Here is a 17,349-nt window from a genome sequence, read left to right as displayed (position 1 = left end):
TATTCATTCGAAATAAACAAAGGAGATTCAATAATTACAAAGATGTCACAACCATTGACAGTTATCAGCACTCAGTATATTGGAATTGGTAATTTCTTTTTTCATAATCCTTAGATAATTATGTCTACCGTGCTTCTAGCACAGGGTTTTTTTTACGTTCAGGATACTTTTAGGCTCCTCCTCGATATCTCGAGTAAAGCCGGGTTTTCCTAGGAGTAGAACTTTTGCGCCGTGTGCAGCGTGAAAACGCTGATTGGTTAAAAACCTGAAATTCAGGTTTTTTTTACCAATCAGCATTTTTACGCTGCGCGGGCTGTAGAAACCTGCTCCTATGAAAACTCGGCTTAAGAAGGAATTCACCAAAAGACAACGTCTATTCGAAGCACCGAGCACTCCACTCCGTGCTCTAATCTTCTCCGTCATAGGCACAATGATGGTCTATTTAATTTCAAAGACGGTAAGTCATCTTTTTTTATAAGCAAGCAGTCATGAGAAAGATAACAATTATAAAACTTGGCAGTAAGTGTCGAAGTTCTCAAATTTTTCTTTGAATACCTTAACACAGGGGTTATCAAACTGTGCACCTCAAACCTTTGTCAAGGGCGCCACGGAACGGTCACCCTGACAAAGGTTTTTCGAAAATATTCATTGTTAAATATTTAGCTGTTTAACAACAGCTCTGGGGGAGTCAGTGGAGCTCGCGGATAAGCATTGAATAGGTAACAGGGGGTCCGCGGCTGAAAAAAGTTTGAGAACTCCTGCCTTAACAAATCTAACAAGAAAACCCTTTCTTAGGTTGCGTAAGAAAACCGAAAGAAAGCTAAGCAGGAAAAACACAAATACAAATACAAATACAAATACAACGCCACAACAGGCAAAATGCCCAACGAGGTGGCTGATAAAAAGATGCCCATAAAAATATGGTTGTCAAAAAGGCCATAATCGTGCATTTTTACTCATATTTCTTTTTAGACTTTATTCACTTCTATATTCTCTTCAAATTTTCCCCTTAAAAAAACTATTCACTTCTCATACCCAACAGCTATATTTAGCGGTTATTGTTATATTCCATGGTGTGTTACACAAATTGAACAGCAGCTTCCTGAATAATAACTTTCTTGCTAATTAAAATTCGATGAGTAGGTTCAATATAATTTTCATTTCTAAATATCTTACGGTGATATTGACCAGTACTACGAAACACACTTCGACCCTTTAATTGCGTAAATAGCCAAAAATATGTTTCTTTTATTGCTTGAGAGAGAAAAAAAAATCCCCTTTAATCCCAATAACAGAGTTTAGCGTTTATGTGTTTTTCTTTTATAGAAGATACTTGGCATTAATTCGAACTTTACTTGGATTCAATAGAATAACAAATAAGGTGTGTCCCAAAATGGTAGCGAAACCTGTACTTTTCGGGGTTTTCCTTAAATATAAGTTTATTTTGTTAAGGAATGCTATATAACATAAATACCTTAAAAAAAATTAACATCTCAAATAATAAATATCTTCACAACAACAACATCCAGTCTTCTGTATACCTTGTATAAATACCTAGCTTTTATTAAAACTTTTCAAAACTTAGCATCATAACAGGAAAGATTTCGTTGGGAGAAATATCATATGTCATGGACTTCCAAGTGGCATAATGTCATTTGGAGTGATGAAAAAAAAGCTCAGTTTGGACTGTCCAGAGATGGCTAGAAATATTATTGGCATGATATCAGAAAGAACGAAAACTAAGATACCTTAAGCGTCAATAAGGAGGCGGAGGTGCAATCGTCTGGGGTGAGTTCAATGCTAGTGGGAAAGTGCAGTTTAGCCGTTTCCGCTGTATCTGGGCGCGGCAGCCCAGGTCGATAAGATACTTGCCAAAAGTACCAAAGGATGTTTAGAGGTGTTGCGAGTTCTATACCCGGTTCGTCCTTGTCAGAAAACTTTCCTGACACATGGGTACAACAGAAACGGCGACATGACAGCAGGAAAAATTGCTACCTCAGTGTGTCCCCCATCTAGGGGTCAGGGCACCAACTTCTCGATGAGTATAAAAAACAAGCCTGCCGTTTGGAATCGGCAATAAATTGTAGGTCCCGGTCTAAAATTAGCCCTCGTGTACAGAAAATGACCGCGGTGTGACAGAAATGATAAAATATCTGAACGTCTGAATGCTCAGACATATCAGGAACTGTTGAATCAGTATCTAATTTCATTTTTCGAATGTCAAAATGGCTCCACAGCTCAATTTCAACACGACAATGCACCCACTCAAAATGCAAATTTGACCTGGGAATGATTCCTTGCAAGTGAGATTCCAGTGATGGACTGGCTCGAATGTTCTGCAGACCTTAATGCGATGGAAAACACGTGAGTGGCTACAGTGTCACATGAAGTGCATGAGCGTGGCAAACAGTACATCAGTGTTTCAGAACTTGAACGGGCGATCTTCAAAGTATGGCAAGATATTCCTCTGCAGCATTGCCAAAAACTTGTTGAATCGATGCCTAGACGAGTGTTTGACATTATAAGGAACAACGGAAAATTTATTGGACGTTGAAAATATATAACCGAACATGAATTTTTTAGGGGCTTTATATTTTGGGACACACCTTACCGTTAAAAATCACAAATAAACCCGATTTTTTCAGAGAAATAGAAAAAAACAAAAGGGAGTGTAAAACATATATTCATGTACCATCTATACATAATTTTAAGGTTTTAATCTCAAGCTACGATGTTATGCGATTGAAATCACTAGTACGCAATTGAGCAGACCACGAAGGCCATTATCTAAAAGCGAATGGAGCAATTTAAGAGTTAAGTAGAAGTAAAAGTTCGACAACAACGATGTCAAAACTAGTCGGGCCCCACCTGCCTAACCAACACACTTAATGGTAAAATGATGCGGTTTTCCCCCATTTCCTATACGGGGTGTCCTGTAAGTCCTGATTCGGTCTTTATTTCATCAAGCGTTCGTCGTACAGATGTGGTTCCAGTATGAAAAATACCTGCCCTGTGTCTCGCCTTAGGCCAAAAAATTACCATGTTTCTGAGTGAAATATTCGAATTCAAAAATGGGAGGAAAGTTGGTAAAGAACAACATGAACTAATGGACAGCGCTTTTTTCTCTCATTTATGCTGTTGTTTCCCCACTTTTCCCCAACTTTCGAATTCAAATATCTCAGTGAATATTTCACTTAGAAACATGGAAGTTGGGCTCAGAAGAGACAGGGCTACAACTTTTAAATTAAAAGTTAGAGGAGGGGGCGGGGCAAACATAGAAAAATCTGGATTTCTTATTTTGTGACACACTGTATTTTCACTCTCAAAACGGGTACAGGGTAATTTTTAAACACATTTTGAGCGTTTTTTAAATTGGAACTATACCTCTACGGCGAAAAAAGGTCGAAGAACATAACTTACAAATCGTTGTCTCGTCACTCATGCTCACTTAGCATGCGCTGATGCAAAATAAGTGGTGATATAAGTTGCCATTTAATTTGAAGAAATTGACTGACCCTATTTCACGCATGCGTGTTTCGGTTTATGGAAATCCAGCCCCGATATTTCGTCCTTGAAATTTCTCTCCGGAAGGGCAAGTGTGAGTAGGTGAGTGACCAAGTGAATAGGTGAGTTACGGACTGAGTGACCGTGTGAAGGACTCACTCACGCGCTCACACCAGGTCACTCAGTTAGTCAATCATACGGTCACTCACCCACTTATTTGGGCATTCATATGGTCACCAGCCAACTCAGTTGGTCACTTATATATGGTCTTGCATACGGTCATTTATATGGTCACTGATACTGTCATTCATGAGATCATTATTACAGTCATTCATGCTGTCACTTAGGATCTCATTCAAATATTACGTCAGCATCAAGGAGGGGGGAGGGGTTCCGGATTTGCTGACTTTTGATGACAAGGGGGGAAGGGGTTTGAAGGCTGCTTACGTCATCAACCACCTTTTTTTGAAGATATGAAACATTCTAAGCTGCTGACGAAATTTTGCTGACAGGGGGGGGGGGGGTTCAGAAATGGCTGAAAATCTGCTTACGTAATACTTGAATGGCCCCTTACCAACTGACTTACCCACTCTCACTCACCAACTCGCTTGGTCACTCACGCGGCATCTGATTTGTTCATTGATACGGTCACTCATGTGGTCACTTGCCTACTCACTTGGACCTGACCGGGGCGGAATGTGCTGGGGGACGTCTTGGGGACGAAATGTCAGAGGCGAATTTTATGGATCCCGCGAATTTCGACGCGTCCAATGTTCTAAGAAGCTCGTGGCTTCTATATGGAAATTTTTGCAAAATATATGATAGGCATCTTTAAAACGGTTTTGCATGGAGATTAACAGTATAGATGCGGAGTTTTTGTACGCATGCATATTTTTTACTCTTGAAGAAGGGGATCGAAGGTGTTATCCGCTAAGAGGAGCTAGAGACATTCGAAAAAGTTGAAAGTGGTCGCGTAGGATCTATTTTTACTGTCATGTCCGAAAGGGTAGCGAGCACACATTTATGGCAACTCCAACAGTGAATTATTAAATAATGTCATCACTCTCAAACACCAAACACCAACTCCGGCCGTATAGATAAACGCAATTTACCGCCATTAACGAGCTTGGGTTGGAAATGAAGGTGCCATTTATCAGTGGTCGCCTCAAGTTCGTTAGGTTAAAATATCTTATCTCTGTGTGTGTATTAATCTTTCCCTGGATCGAACCTGAGACCTGATGGCAACCTTCACGGCCGTAGACGAGCATCTTACCACCATGTCACTCGAGTATCATTACCCCACTAGCTCCTCCTAGCGAATAACGCCATCATCTGTTTGGAAAAGATTGTCTCGTGCTTACAAGAGCTCTGCAAAAAATAGAAAGTTCTTATCATTACCTTTTGCAGTTCCTCCTGCAGATCGCAGACAGGAAGGCTTTCCAAGATGGCCGACGTGTTAAAATACGGTTCGTAGCTACTACTTGTCGTGACGCTGTAGCTGAGGGTGCTGTTTAACAACTCGAGGATTTCTTCCCTGGATTTCATGCATCTTTTGTGCGTCATGTGAGCTTTAAAACCTGAAATCGAACAAAAGAAAATCCGATCGGATACTTGATTCCAAAATCAAGTATTATCTACATCTGATTCCAAAGAGGAGAAAATTCATGGCTTCTAAAAATTTTCGTGATTATTTCTATTTGTTTGTTTTTCTAAGACGGACAAGGGATGTGTTCAAAATGAAGAATTATACAAGGTGTCACATAAGTGCTAATGTTGTCTTTATCTCACCAATTGTCCGTCGTAGAGGTGTGATTGCAATTAAAAAAAAATGCTCAAAAGGCGTTCAAAAATTACTCTGCACCAGTTCACCAGAGTGAAAATACAGTGTCAAAAAAACAGAAAAATCTGAAGATTTATATGGTTCTACTGTCCTCTAGCTTCCAATTAGAAAGCTGTTGCCCTGTGTTTCCTGAGGCCAGAAAAAGAATACAAGTTTCTAAGTCACTGAGATACTTGAATTCAAAAATCGTAGGAAAGTTAGGTAAGGACAGCATAAATGCGGAAAAGGAGCGTTTTCCGTTAGTTTCTGCTATAATTTTATAACTTTACTGACATATTGAATTCAAAAATGTCTTGTAGCGAATATTGCAATTAGAAACCATGGAATTTTTTCTGTTGGCCTCAGGCGATAGAGGGCAACAACTTTTTAATAAGAAGTTAGAAGACAAGGGGAACGCATAAAAATTTAGATTTTTCTGTTTTGTGGCGAAAACATACCGTATTTTCACTCTCAAAACTGATCCAGGGTAATTTCTGAATGGTTCTTTTTGAGCATTTTTTAAATTGAAATCATTCATCTCAATGATGGACGATTGATGAGATGAAGACCGCACTAGCACTTACCGGACACCCTGTGTATTTTTTAATGTTTAATACAAATATTACGCTACAACGGGCAAAAGGCTCAACGAGGTGGGTGAGAACCCGTTGCAGCTAATGCGTTTTTAAATAGCATAAACACACGCAATAAAAGCATTTTCGCGTCTCTAATCAAATTGTTTTGAAATATTTTACGTTTAATGAATAATTTATTGCAAAAATAATTGCAAAACAGAAATGAGTTATATTTGTACCCCGTGTTTCCTATTTCGATGAAATCCATTCATATTCTTTATTTTGTTTCCACAAACGTACACAAACGCTTATATGCATGCATTTTAAGACGTGTGAAACGGAATGTGAGAAAAATAAAAACTTGAAAAAATGTGGTGCCAATAGGCGACAACTTTTTGGCTTTTTTTTTGACAATTATATAATTTTTTATGAAATAAACATTGATTTAAGCTAAGTGAGGAATTGATTTAAGCTATCAAATGATTTCGCTGAGGAGTGCATGTTAAATTCTGAAAACAGATAATGTCAAAAAATGCTTTGAAGAGTTGTTAAAATAAAAAAAAAATCATGATCCGCGGTATAACTGATTAGAAAATATGAAAAAATATATGCAGTAAAACCTGTCTTTAACGGAACCTGTATCAAGTGGAAACCTGTGCATTCAACGGAAAAAAAACGTGGTCCCGTGATTTTTTAATGCCAAAATACATATTAAAAAACCCTGGGTAAAACGGAATCTGTCGAACGCGGAAACGGAAAGGAAAATTGTACCCTTTAACGGAAAATTTCACACACACACACACACACACACACACACACACACACACACAGTGAGTGTTTGGCGACTAAGAGATCATACAAAATATTAAAGTGCTCCACCGACATTTTAACGCAATTTATTTATGCTTGCAAATGTGAGTTCTACATCATCCTCCCTTAGATTATCAAACATCATTTCTGTACTTGATGCTACTACTACTACTACTAAATCAGACATGCACCTCGTCCATATTCCATATTCCTCTGCAGAACTTCTAACGAATTGGTACATGTTGGAATGTGTGTGTACGTCTAGTGAACCTTCCGTGAAGATTGTTTCTGTGTAATGGTTGTTATGTGTAGGGCTGGCATCTGCAATCAGTTTTCTAATTAGAGAGGGGGGCCGGAATTAATTACAGAGAGGCAAATGGGGCAACTGCACTGGCGGCAAAATTTATAGGGTGACAAAGTTTTAGGTTGGAACAAAAATACCGTTATAAAATCATCGAATTTTACGTTTTTTCCCCCCATCGGATGTGGTAGGGGCGGCAAAATCACGTTGCTCCCCCCCCCCCCCCACAAAAATCCTAGTTACGACCCTGATGCTGAGGATTACATAAACACAGCCGATAACGTGCAGATCACCTGACACGACAGATACCGACACATTATATAGAAAATTTTGAGAAAGTTAAAAAGAACGTAAATATATCGTCAATTTAGTAGAAAAACAGTGTAGATCACAGAATTTTATACAGATACTGTCAAAATCTAAATACAGTATTTAGTAATTATAGAATAATTATTTATTTTATCTATATTTTTTAATTATTTACTTTATCTTCGATTAGTTTATTTTTTTTTCATTTCGATCACACACACGAGATTGTTACATAATTAAAAAATTATCTAGCTCTTGGACCTATTCCCAACAGGTGAAAGGGGCCGTTCAAGTGTTATGTAAGCAAATTTTTACCCATTTTTGACCCCCCCCCCTTGTCAGCAAAATGTCGTCATCAGCTTTGCCCCTCTGAATCCTAACGCATATTGGTGGGATCAGAGACGTATACAGGGGAGGGGCATAGGGGAGGCTCTCTCAGGCCCCCTCCCACTACCAAAAATTTATTTTTTTAATGCAAAAAAATATGTTTTAAATTGAAACACCTTCATATGTGATTATAATCAATTTCTGTTAATTTCAACGTTATTTGAAGGCTATGAACTGAAAATTTATCTTTAATAAATTAATTGCGACCCACCCTCTAAGCCATATAATGATAAATCGCATAAACGCCCTTGGCCCTGGGGCTTATCTGATGTGTGGCCCTCCGCAAGCCTAATTTTGTAAAAATGAACTAAGCGGCAGGTTTACAGATCGCTTAAATGACCCGTGGAAAAATTTCAGAGCATTTAAGTGACCCGTGGCACATTTTTAAAGATCACTCAAGTAGGCCATTGGCACATTTTCAGATCACTCACGTAGGCCCGTGGCACATTTTCAGATCACTCAAGTAGGTCCGTGGCACATTCATAGATCACTTGAGTGACACGCAGCACAGTTCCAGAACACTTAAGTGATCCTTAAGAAATCCCTTAAGGGACGCGGCAGCATTGCAGTTCTACAGCACTAAAGTTATCCGCGGCACAATACCAGATTACTTTAGTGATCCGCGGTATAATTACTGATAACTTGAGTGGAGCACGGCACAGTTCCAGAGCACTTAAGTGGCCCGTGACACATTTCCAGACCACTTGAAGGATCCGCGGAAGAGATCACCAAAGTGGCTCTGTAGAATACTTACCAATAGGAAGAATGTTAGTTCAGGTGCTCACAAACTAGCGAAAGGTTTTTCTCGTTTTTGGCAAACCGAGTAAAATGCTATTAATAACTTTTCATGTTTTTATAAAGGGTGGTTGATGACGTAAGCATAATTCACCCCCCCCCCCGTAATCAAAAGTCAGCAAACCGAATCCCCCATCGATCCTGACATAATACTTGAATGACCCTTTTCCGAGTTCTGTTTTCTTGATATATTGGGCTGAGAAAAAAAGCCGTCTATCTGTCTCAACCTGTGAAATATTCGAAAGAAACCTACATGACAGACAGAATTTTATACAGTTTGAAATTGCAATGAATGCAGTTGAAGACGCATTAGAAAAACTGCACGTGTAATGATTAACAAACTAAAATTGAGGAATAATGGAACACGAGTAGAAATACAAATGTGACGTAAGAAAATAGCACAACGTGATTTTCTGATGACTCTTTCGGCACAATATGACGAGCTGGCACGAAACTACACATCACCCAGGCAAAAGAAAAACTAGGTCATGTGTCCAACACTCAGCATAAGAATACCAAATTTCGAATTCCGTTCGAAATAAAAAAATACGAAAATTTGGCTATTGTATTACCAACATGGCTTTACAATCATCAGACACTTCATTTATAAATTCATGCTTAGTTATCTCATAATGAGTATGTAAAGTTTGGAGTGAGATTTGGTCTGCATGAGACATTTTCAATATAAGTTAATAGCGAAAAAGAGGTTGAGGAGAAAACTTGGAATGGGCATATTATTATTTCCCGTAGATAACTATGATTTTTTAATTATAAAATTCGGAGTAGGAAAGTAACTAATGATAGGATTTTGATGCGTTTGTTTTCAAATATTTCAAGCAAATTCTGCCAATTCTTCATGTAAAAAAGAAATTGCGCGAGAATCTTGCGTGATAGAAGTGAAACTTCTAGATTTTTCAAGTCTGATTTGACATGATGAGATTCGTCTCACATCTATCTTTTTACTGATCGCAGTATAATCGAAGCTCAATATCGAAGCGTGGAAACACACGCTCCTTCCCACTCCCCACTTTAACCTAATTTTCTTTTCTTAAAAATAGTGCGCGTCACCCATCTACCAGCTCTAAGGCCGAGCACATAGTAAGACGAAGATGTACGAGACATTAGAATTGCGACTAGGAAAGAAAAATTACATAGGGGTTGAGAAAGAGATGTCTGCACATAGTCAAGGAGTTATTTTGCTCTACACCGCACATGCGAAAAGCAAATCAAAGGAGGGGAAAGGCTGCTGAACGAGAAGCGCGACTTGAACAAACTCGTTTGGTTTCACCTCGATCCGCTGATTTCCGCTATCTGCTGATTGGTCCGTTTTTTTCTTTTCTTCCCTCTTATGTGGTGGGATCATGTCCATCACACCTTTACATTTTAGAACCCAATCCAGATATTTTCTCTCTCCTCTTCCTTTTTACTATGTGCGAACATCTTCTCTTCTCCCTATGCATTTTTTTCCTTGTAACTCGTACCTCTTCGCTCTACTGTGAGAGTAGCCTTAAGGAGACGTTCTACGATTCCAGCTGTGTCACGGGGGGGAGGGGGTAGGGAAAGGCAATAAGCTGTCTTTCTCTGACACAAACCGCAAAATGGTCCAGGTGACCGTTTTTAAGGGAAAGAAAAGCTTGCGTCATTTCCGTTCCTCCTTTTTCATTTTTTGTGACGTGAACCTGACGTGAATTCGCATCGTCCTAAAAAAAAAGTTTCACTTCAAAAACAAATCCAATCCTTATTTTATTGATTTGAACGTCCCACGTACACTTAAAAGCGTCGTTAGTTGTTTTCCCGCCATCTTTTTACCCCAATAAGTCTGGGTTTCTAGTGTACAAATAGTAGTTATTGTTCTTGGAAAAATTTTCTTATAAGTGTAGACTTGACAGTTCTGAGACGAGCATACAGATAATGAAGGAAATTGAAGATAAGAGCGAGGAGAACTAAGATTGATGACTATACGAAGAATGAATGGGCATGTGAGATATGGTTTTGAAAATTCTGAATTTTTTTTTTCTTGTAACTCTACAACCCGATAACGAAGGACATCTTCGAGAAAGAAACGTGAAATCCAAGAAAAAAAATTCTTCTACAAGTTATTGATGGTCACCTGAAAAAAAACCCCCGAAATTACTCCCACTGATTACTCCCTCCCAGTGACGTTGGATCAATTTTCATTAAAAGCTGCGACGTGGAAGAGTTTTAAGATTAAAGCTAGTCATTATGGTGATCGAGAGAGAGAGTATCCTCCTGCATTATTTTGAGTAGTTTGTTTTTTAAATGATGAGCATCAAGTTTCTCGGGTTTTATTTGTGGTACTGATTTGAGAGACTCGGTAATGAAGAGAGTGGAAGTGGAGTTTTATTGATCGACATTATTTTCGACGTAACTTGAAACAGACAGAACGAGAGACATTGGTCTTGGATGCAAGCCCGCACATCTGTTTGATTTCATACCCAAAGGTCATTTACAGGTAGAATTCGGTCAGTTATGAATGAGTATTAATACTGAGGCAGTTGATGGGCATGATAATAAATTGGATTAGAAAATTTTTAAGTAAAATTCATGAAAGTAATTTTTTAACGTGGAAGTTTGAGATCTTGTAGAGCGGGGGTGCACAACCTCTAGCTCTTGTGCCAAGGTGTTCCATTCTGTCCGCGAAAGGTGTTCCTGCTAGAACACCAGATCAATGTACACAACACGATAAATGCATTGGCTGACCATATTTCCTTTATTAAAATACGGGATATCGGGTTTCGTTCGGGATATCGCCAGTTATCGCGAAAAAATTGTCAAATGCAAGCAAATAAACTTGAAATTTTTGCCAAACAATTGTCAAAGGCAAGTAATATTTTCAACTGTAGTCAAGTAAAGTTATCAGCAAATTATTACAAAAAAAAATTGTCAAATGCGAGTAAAGTTGCCAATTATAGCCAAAAAATTGTCGAATGCCTAATGGAATATCAAAAGATTCCACACATCAAATTAGCATCGCCATATATATATATATACATGATAAAATATTATACAGTGCCCATAAAAATATTTGTGGTTGTCCTATTCTAAGTATGAATAGCTTTTTTGAATATATATATATAATATATGTAATACTAGCTATAATACCCGGCGCTGCCGGGGTTTTCTTCAATGAGGCTTTTTGGATCACGTGATATCTCCCTCTTTCTTTGAGAAACATATAAACCGTGTCCCCAAGTTGACCAATATGAGAACTTCCTGCGCGACTCATGAAATAAACAAATCTAGAGATTTAAAGAAACGCGTAGAAATGAATACATTTTTTTTCCCTTTTTTAAGGAGCGCTAGGTATTTCGATTCCCCCCTTGAACTTCAAGTTATGCATCTCTACCTGTTTCTGCTTCAAAAAATGCGTAATTAAAGCTGGAATTTTTCTTCGATATACTTTACGGGCCCATAATTAATTTTAAAACATCTTAAACTATATGAATTTATGCAGTTCAATATCGAAACACAATACGGAGACATCCATGTTATTGCATTGGATATTCAACTCAAAAGTAGGTCCGGATAATTACTTCATATTTAATCTCCTGGGCTTCGTATCTCTAAGCGAACTCAGTATTTCAAAAATCGAGAATTCAATACAATTTTTAAAATTATTGATGTGGCAGGAAACTCCCAGTAAATTTCCGCATTTCTACAGTAAAATCCGCAATTTCAACACTGATTTCTGTAGGCATCGTCCTTTGCCTTACCCACAAAGTGATGCTGATGATGTTGTCAATACAAAAATGCTCTCATTACTGGGAGGATTGAAAAAAGTGGCTGGCAAACCATTATAAAGGCATAAACTATTATACATATACGTACAGCATTGAAAAAGTGACAAACCATTGTAAAGGCATATACACGTCTTAAACGCATTGCTAGGGAACCACGGTAACCAAAGTAAACGTTCCGAAAGTGATTGTTGAGGCCCAAAAACCATTGTTGCCCGACAGTTTTTTGCCCAATTGAGGCATTTGCCCTGCTCTGACGAAATTTTAAAGTAGCCTATCGTTCAAGTCGGGTCCCATTTGGTATATATGCAAAATTTGGCGACGATCGATATAAAATGTAGATTTGTATAGAGAACATACACACACACAGACACACAAAATTAATTTTATATATATATAGACTAGCTTTAATACCGGCACTGTCCGGGTTTTCTTCAATGAGGCTTTTTGGATCACGTGATATCTCCCTCAACTAATTATAATATGTATCTTTAGTCTTTGGATCTGGTCCACGACTTCAATAATAATTTCGTAAAAATTAAGTAAAAATAATTCTTAACTAACTCTTTCGCGGGCCACTTTATCAGTTTGATAACTTGTCGCGGGCCACATGTGACGTAAGATCCTACTTACCTAAAACGGAGAATACAACGATGCCAGCGAACATGGATGTTGCGCAGTTGGTGACGGACACCAGTATAGCGTCGCGATAGCAGTCGTTGTGCACTGGATTGTACGAAGCGAAGGCAATTAGTCCGCCGAAAGCCAATCCCAGCGAGAAGAAAATCTGAGTTCCGGCTTCGAGCCACACCATGGGATCGGCGAGCTTCTCCCACTAGAAACATAACAAAAAAGTTCATTTCGATTAATATCGATTTGAATCCACCATTCAATGTAAAAGGCCTGAAATTTAGATTGGAATGATGTAAGGATCATACAGGGTGATCTTGGATTTTTCCAACAAAGAAATAATGCTGATAATACACCAGAGGCGGCTCGAGCTTACCTGCGGCCCGGGTGCAAAGCCTCATATGCCGCCCCTAGAGGTGATCCTGACGGGAGGTTGGCACCGCTTCAGTCAAGGGGACCTCGAGGACAAGTGAGAAGTTGAACTTTGCTTTTATTTAACAATTCTGGAAAAAAATAGTGAGGGAACCAAAATTCACACTTGAACCTTTTTGATAAAGCATGGGTGCAGCTCTTGGGTCATGGGACCCATTGCGGTCGCACGGGGGTGCCTCTCAAAAGGGGTGCTAAATACGAGGTGGATGGCTGAAAAAAGTTTGATTTGGCCAAAAAAAAAAAAAAAAATCAAAGTTTATTATTTCAACTCTGGAGGGGCGCCAAATCCAAGATGAAATTAAGATTTTTTTAAAGTTTATTTTGTTATAAATTTTTCGGGTAAGTAGTGAAGGAAGAGGCAATGATGACGAAAATAGTGTTGAGAGGACTCCAACCCGGCTGCCCTGAACTCCCTCCATCCATATAATTTTTTTACACTATAAATTAACATTAACGGGGCTCCCATGAAAAATCTGGCTTGGGAGCCTAAGAGGTCCTGACACAAGATGTACGGGCTATGGGGAGAATAGGCCGGAGGGGAAAGAATTAAGTCCAGTACAGGTAAAAATTTTGTCTCCAGCCTGCCCTGATAGCTTACATTCTTGTTTCTGGTATTACGGTTCCAGACCCTGTCTATTCCCTCACACACACACAAGTTTTCTCATCATCCCCGTTGTCGAGAGGTATGACTCAAATGCATGATGCCATGTGAATTTTTAAAAATTTTGGAGTCTTAAGTCTACGCTGCCTCCCCACACAACTTGCCACCCGGGTGCAACGCACCGCTTTTACCCTCGCTTAAGCCGCCCCTGTAATACACATCAAAATGAATATTTGCATTTGCAGTGGAGACAAGACTCACATTCCACTCATAATGCTGGAAAAGCTGGTGGAACGTGATGGAATTGCGGCTTTGCTTCTACACTCACAAGACCAGGTCAGCAATTAAACACTCGGTCAGTGGGGACATATCCCAACGTAATTTTGAACGAGTGGTTAAAGAGTAAATTCTGTCCCTCCGACCAATCTGCTTTCCCCTAGTTGAGGCCCTACCCGGACCCTAGTGTAATTGGGGTTTTTTCTAGGGGAACATAAACTTTGAAAAAAATATCTGGTGTGGACCTTGTTTTTCTTCCCGTATTTTCAACGAAAACCATTTTAATTTTTAGTCTTCACTGAAATCAATGACTAGAAATATTCATATCACATATTCACATATTTGCCATGTTAAATGGTTTTTTCTCCCGTGAAATTAACTTTTATCCATTAATTTCAGCAGCACTTCATTTCCCGCCCTTGGCGATTTTTTTTGGCATTTCAGGCAATAATTGGAAACTTTTTACAGTTTTGGTATCATATTTGGTTACAATTGGTAATTTCTCGTATTTTTCTCGAAAAAACATGATCAATTCGAGATTGCAAAAACTGTGAAATTATCTTAAGAGATTTTTTAATTTTTCTGCGAAGAAGAATTACGATTTTTAGGGATTTCTCTTAGAAGATACGGAAAATCGGAAGAATCTGGTTTTCGACAGGAAGATTTAGATAAAGCTAAAAAATCGGATAAATAAGAATCACACATTGACACCTATACTAGTCTATAATAGTTCTTCATTCGTCAGTGTGGACTCTGCAACGGTGCCCTGAGAATTGTTCAATGTCTACCAGTACACTAAGACTTATTCACTGTCTATCCAAGTATTGTTCTGATGGAAATGGAATTGTGCAACTCATGAATTAGTCAAATATAATTTTTAAGAACCAACATATACATGTAATCTGTCTTTTTTTTTGGTGCTATGACCGAAATGTGGTTCCACGTTCCGTTGCAAATACTGTTCATCTCGATGGCGATCTATCATTCCTATTGTTTTTGTTTAAAAATACCAAGATCACCCTGTATATTAATAACAGACCTTTGGTGTCACTAAATGTAATAAACCGTCAGACATTCCCTCGAGTGTGATTCCGCGGAAGAAAAATGTTATTAGGACCAAATATGGAAATGTGGCGGTCACGTAGACAACCTGTGGAGATAAAACGACATGATATAAATTTCATTTGCAAAAACATGTTCGTAAAAATCCACATTTCAGAGATTTCACACGCATGCGTACGAGTTATGGGTGTTCATACTTTTCCGGAAGACGCGATGCCCTTGCTCATGCATAAATAGCACAGGAACCAAGAAGCGAAAAGACAAATGGCTATTTTCCAGTTGAAACGCTCTGGATGGTCGATGTCTTCGCTTATATCCAATGTCTGCCTGTACCAAAAATACTCCGTCGGGCTGCTCCTCTGTATACAGAATTAACAAAATAATTAGAATAATTAGCATATAATATTAATAATACAAAATGAATTCGTATTTTTTCTCAGAGAGAAGTGTTTTTTACATTTTTAATTCCTATATCGAACAATATATAACCGAGAGAACTTCTTTCTTCTTTGTTCCCTTTTGCCGATCCAGGCCTGGATCCCCCATACAGTAATAATGACGTGGGAAGTTGTCACGAACATATTAAATTAAAATCAAAATAAACAACGCAGTAAGAACTTGCAGAGACATTACGTTGTATGCAAACATTTGACTTTAATAATTTATTTGCTTCAAACATATTTCAATTACAGTGAACAATCGCTACAACGATACTCGATATAACGATAAATCCCTCCACAACGATATTTTTAATTGGTCCGCAGAGTATCGTTATATCGACATTTCACTGCATTATCAATTAAACTTAGTCAAATCACTTTAAACTCTCAAAAAAAGGTTTCGGTTATGATAAAGATATTCCATTTAAACAAAAAGCTGAACTGCCATTTAAAAACAAATTATTTACCTCAAAAACCACGCTCAAAATAGAAATTATAATGAAAAGTAGAAAAACGAAAGTAAAGGATAGCTCAGCCAAAAACCGCTCAAAACACAAAAAAACCAGTCACCTAATTATCATCCCCTGCCTTTAACAGCACCCCATGGCAGAAAACGCGTTTATTTCACTATCAAATTGATATTAAACTGAACTTCAAAGTAATTCTGGTCAGTCCGGTCGCGAGACTGCCGGACTTCCCTCGCCAAGAACTGTGTGCCACACCTGGATTTCGAGCACTTTGATTGTGATGCTATTTTCGAATTGGTAATTGATCAACTAGTCCAAACGTGAGAAAATATTTAGCATGCGCCTATTGAAACAGCGGTATCTAATTGGGGGTGTCTGGACCCACAGGGTCGGTGGCTTTTTTACTGGGAGTCCATAACGCAATTTTAGAATTATAAACAAAAAAAATAACGCCATGTTGAAAAAAATATAAAGAAAGGACTCCAAAAGAAAAATTTTAACTTAATTAACACACAAAAAAATGCAGTTGCAACTTTGGTAGTTTTCAGTTATAATATTGCTATGATTTGATAAAAATTTTACTTGTGGTGACATTTCTGATAGGAGTAGAAAACGTTTGTTTTAGTTATTTTGCAGTCCAGTAGATCATTTCTATCGCATCACATTTACTAGTACTGAATAGAATGTCCTCCATCGTTCAAGAACATTCCCGCTGTTAAATAGCTGTAGTTTCTAGTGCTATAAATGAGGCTCCCTGTGGCAGAGACACCAAGACTTTTTGGGGTCATGGCATGCATCAAGATTTCCGGGAGGGGCCACGGCTGAAAGTATTTCGGAACCACTGTGCGTATTAGAAATTTTGCGACGACGAAAGACCAAGAAAAACAAAACTGTTTCTTTCGTTTGGAAATACCGTAAATAAGATTCCAAGGCAGGATTGGATCGGCAAAAGAGAACAAAGAAAAAGAAGTGTCCGATTATATGATGTATTAAGAGAAATTAAACATATAAAAAATATACTTTTGTGAGGCAAAATCTCTCACGTGACAGATTCGTTGAAAAACGTTTCCAAATCTTTTTTTAAAAATTAGAATTTTAATTACGATGAAACTTTTTATTTAAGAATCATCCTTCGTTCTAATTTCTCAGATAACAGCCAATTTAGCTAATTGATATTTGGGAA

General features: G+C 38.3%; 1 protein-coding gene across 1 annotated transcript in view; it reads right to left on the bottom strand.

Annotated features, from left to right (window-relative positions):
- LOC149074915 (sodium-dependent neutral amino acid transporter B(0)AT3) overlaps positions 1–17,349 on the bottom strand; it is a 146,511-nt gene that overhangs the window by 38,297 nt on the left and 90,865 nt on the right. The window contains exons 5-8 of the mRNA XM_089245863.1: positions 15,457–15,618; positions 15,237–15,347; positions 12,892–13,093; positions 4,903–5,081 (exon numbers count right to left, since the gene is read on the bottom strand). Of these exons, the coding sequence (XP_089101989.1) occupies positions 4,903–5,081; positions 12,892–13,093; positions 15,237–15,347; positions 15,457–15,618 (654 nt within the window). The remainder of the gene's footprint in view (positions 1–4,902; positions 5,082–12,891; positions 13,094–15,236; positions 15,348–15,456; positions 15,619–17,349) is intronic.

The sequence above is a fragment of the Pholcus phalangioides genome, unplaced genomic scaffold (assembly GCF_987345545.1).
Source record: "Pholcus phalangioides strain wild (caught in Gottingen) unplaced genomic scaffold, Ppha-v1.0 ptg000016l_1, whole genome shotgun sequence".
NCBI classification, from domain to species: Eukaryota; Metazoa; Arthropoda; class Arachnida; order Araneae; family Pholcidae; genus Pholcus; species Pholcus phalangioides.
Note: the sequence above shows the minus strand (reverse complement) of the source record. Positions and strands in the feature narration are given on the sequence as shown.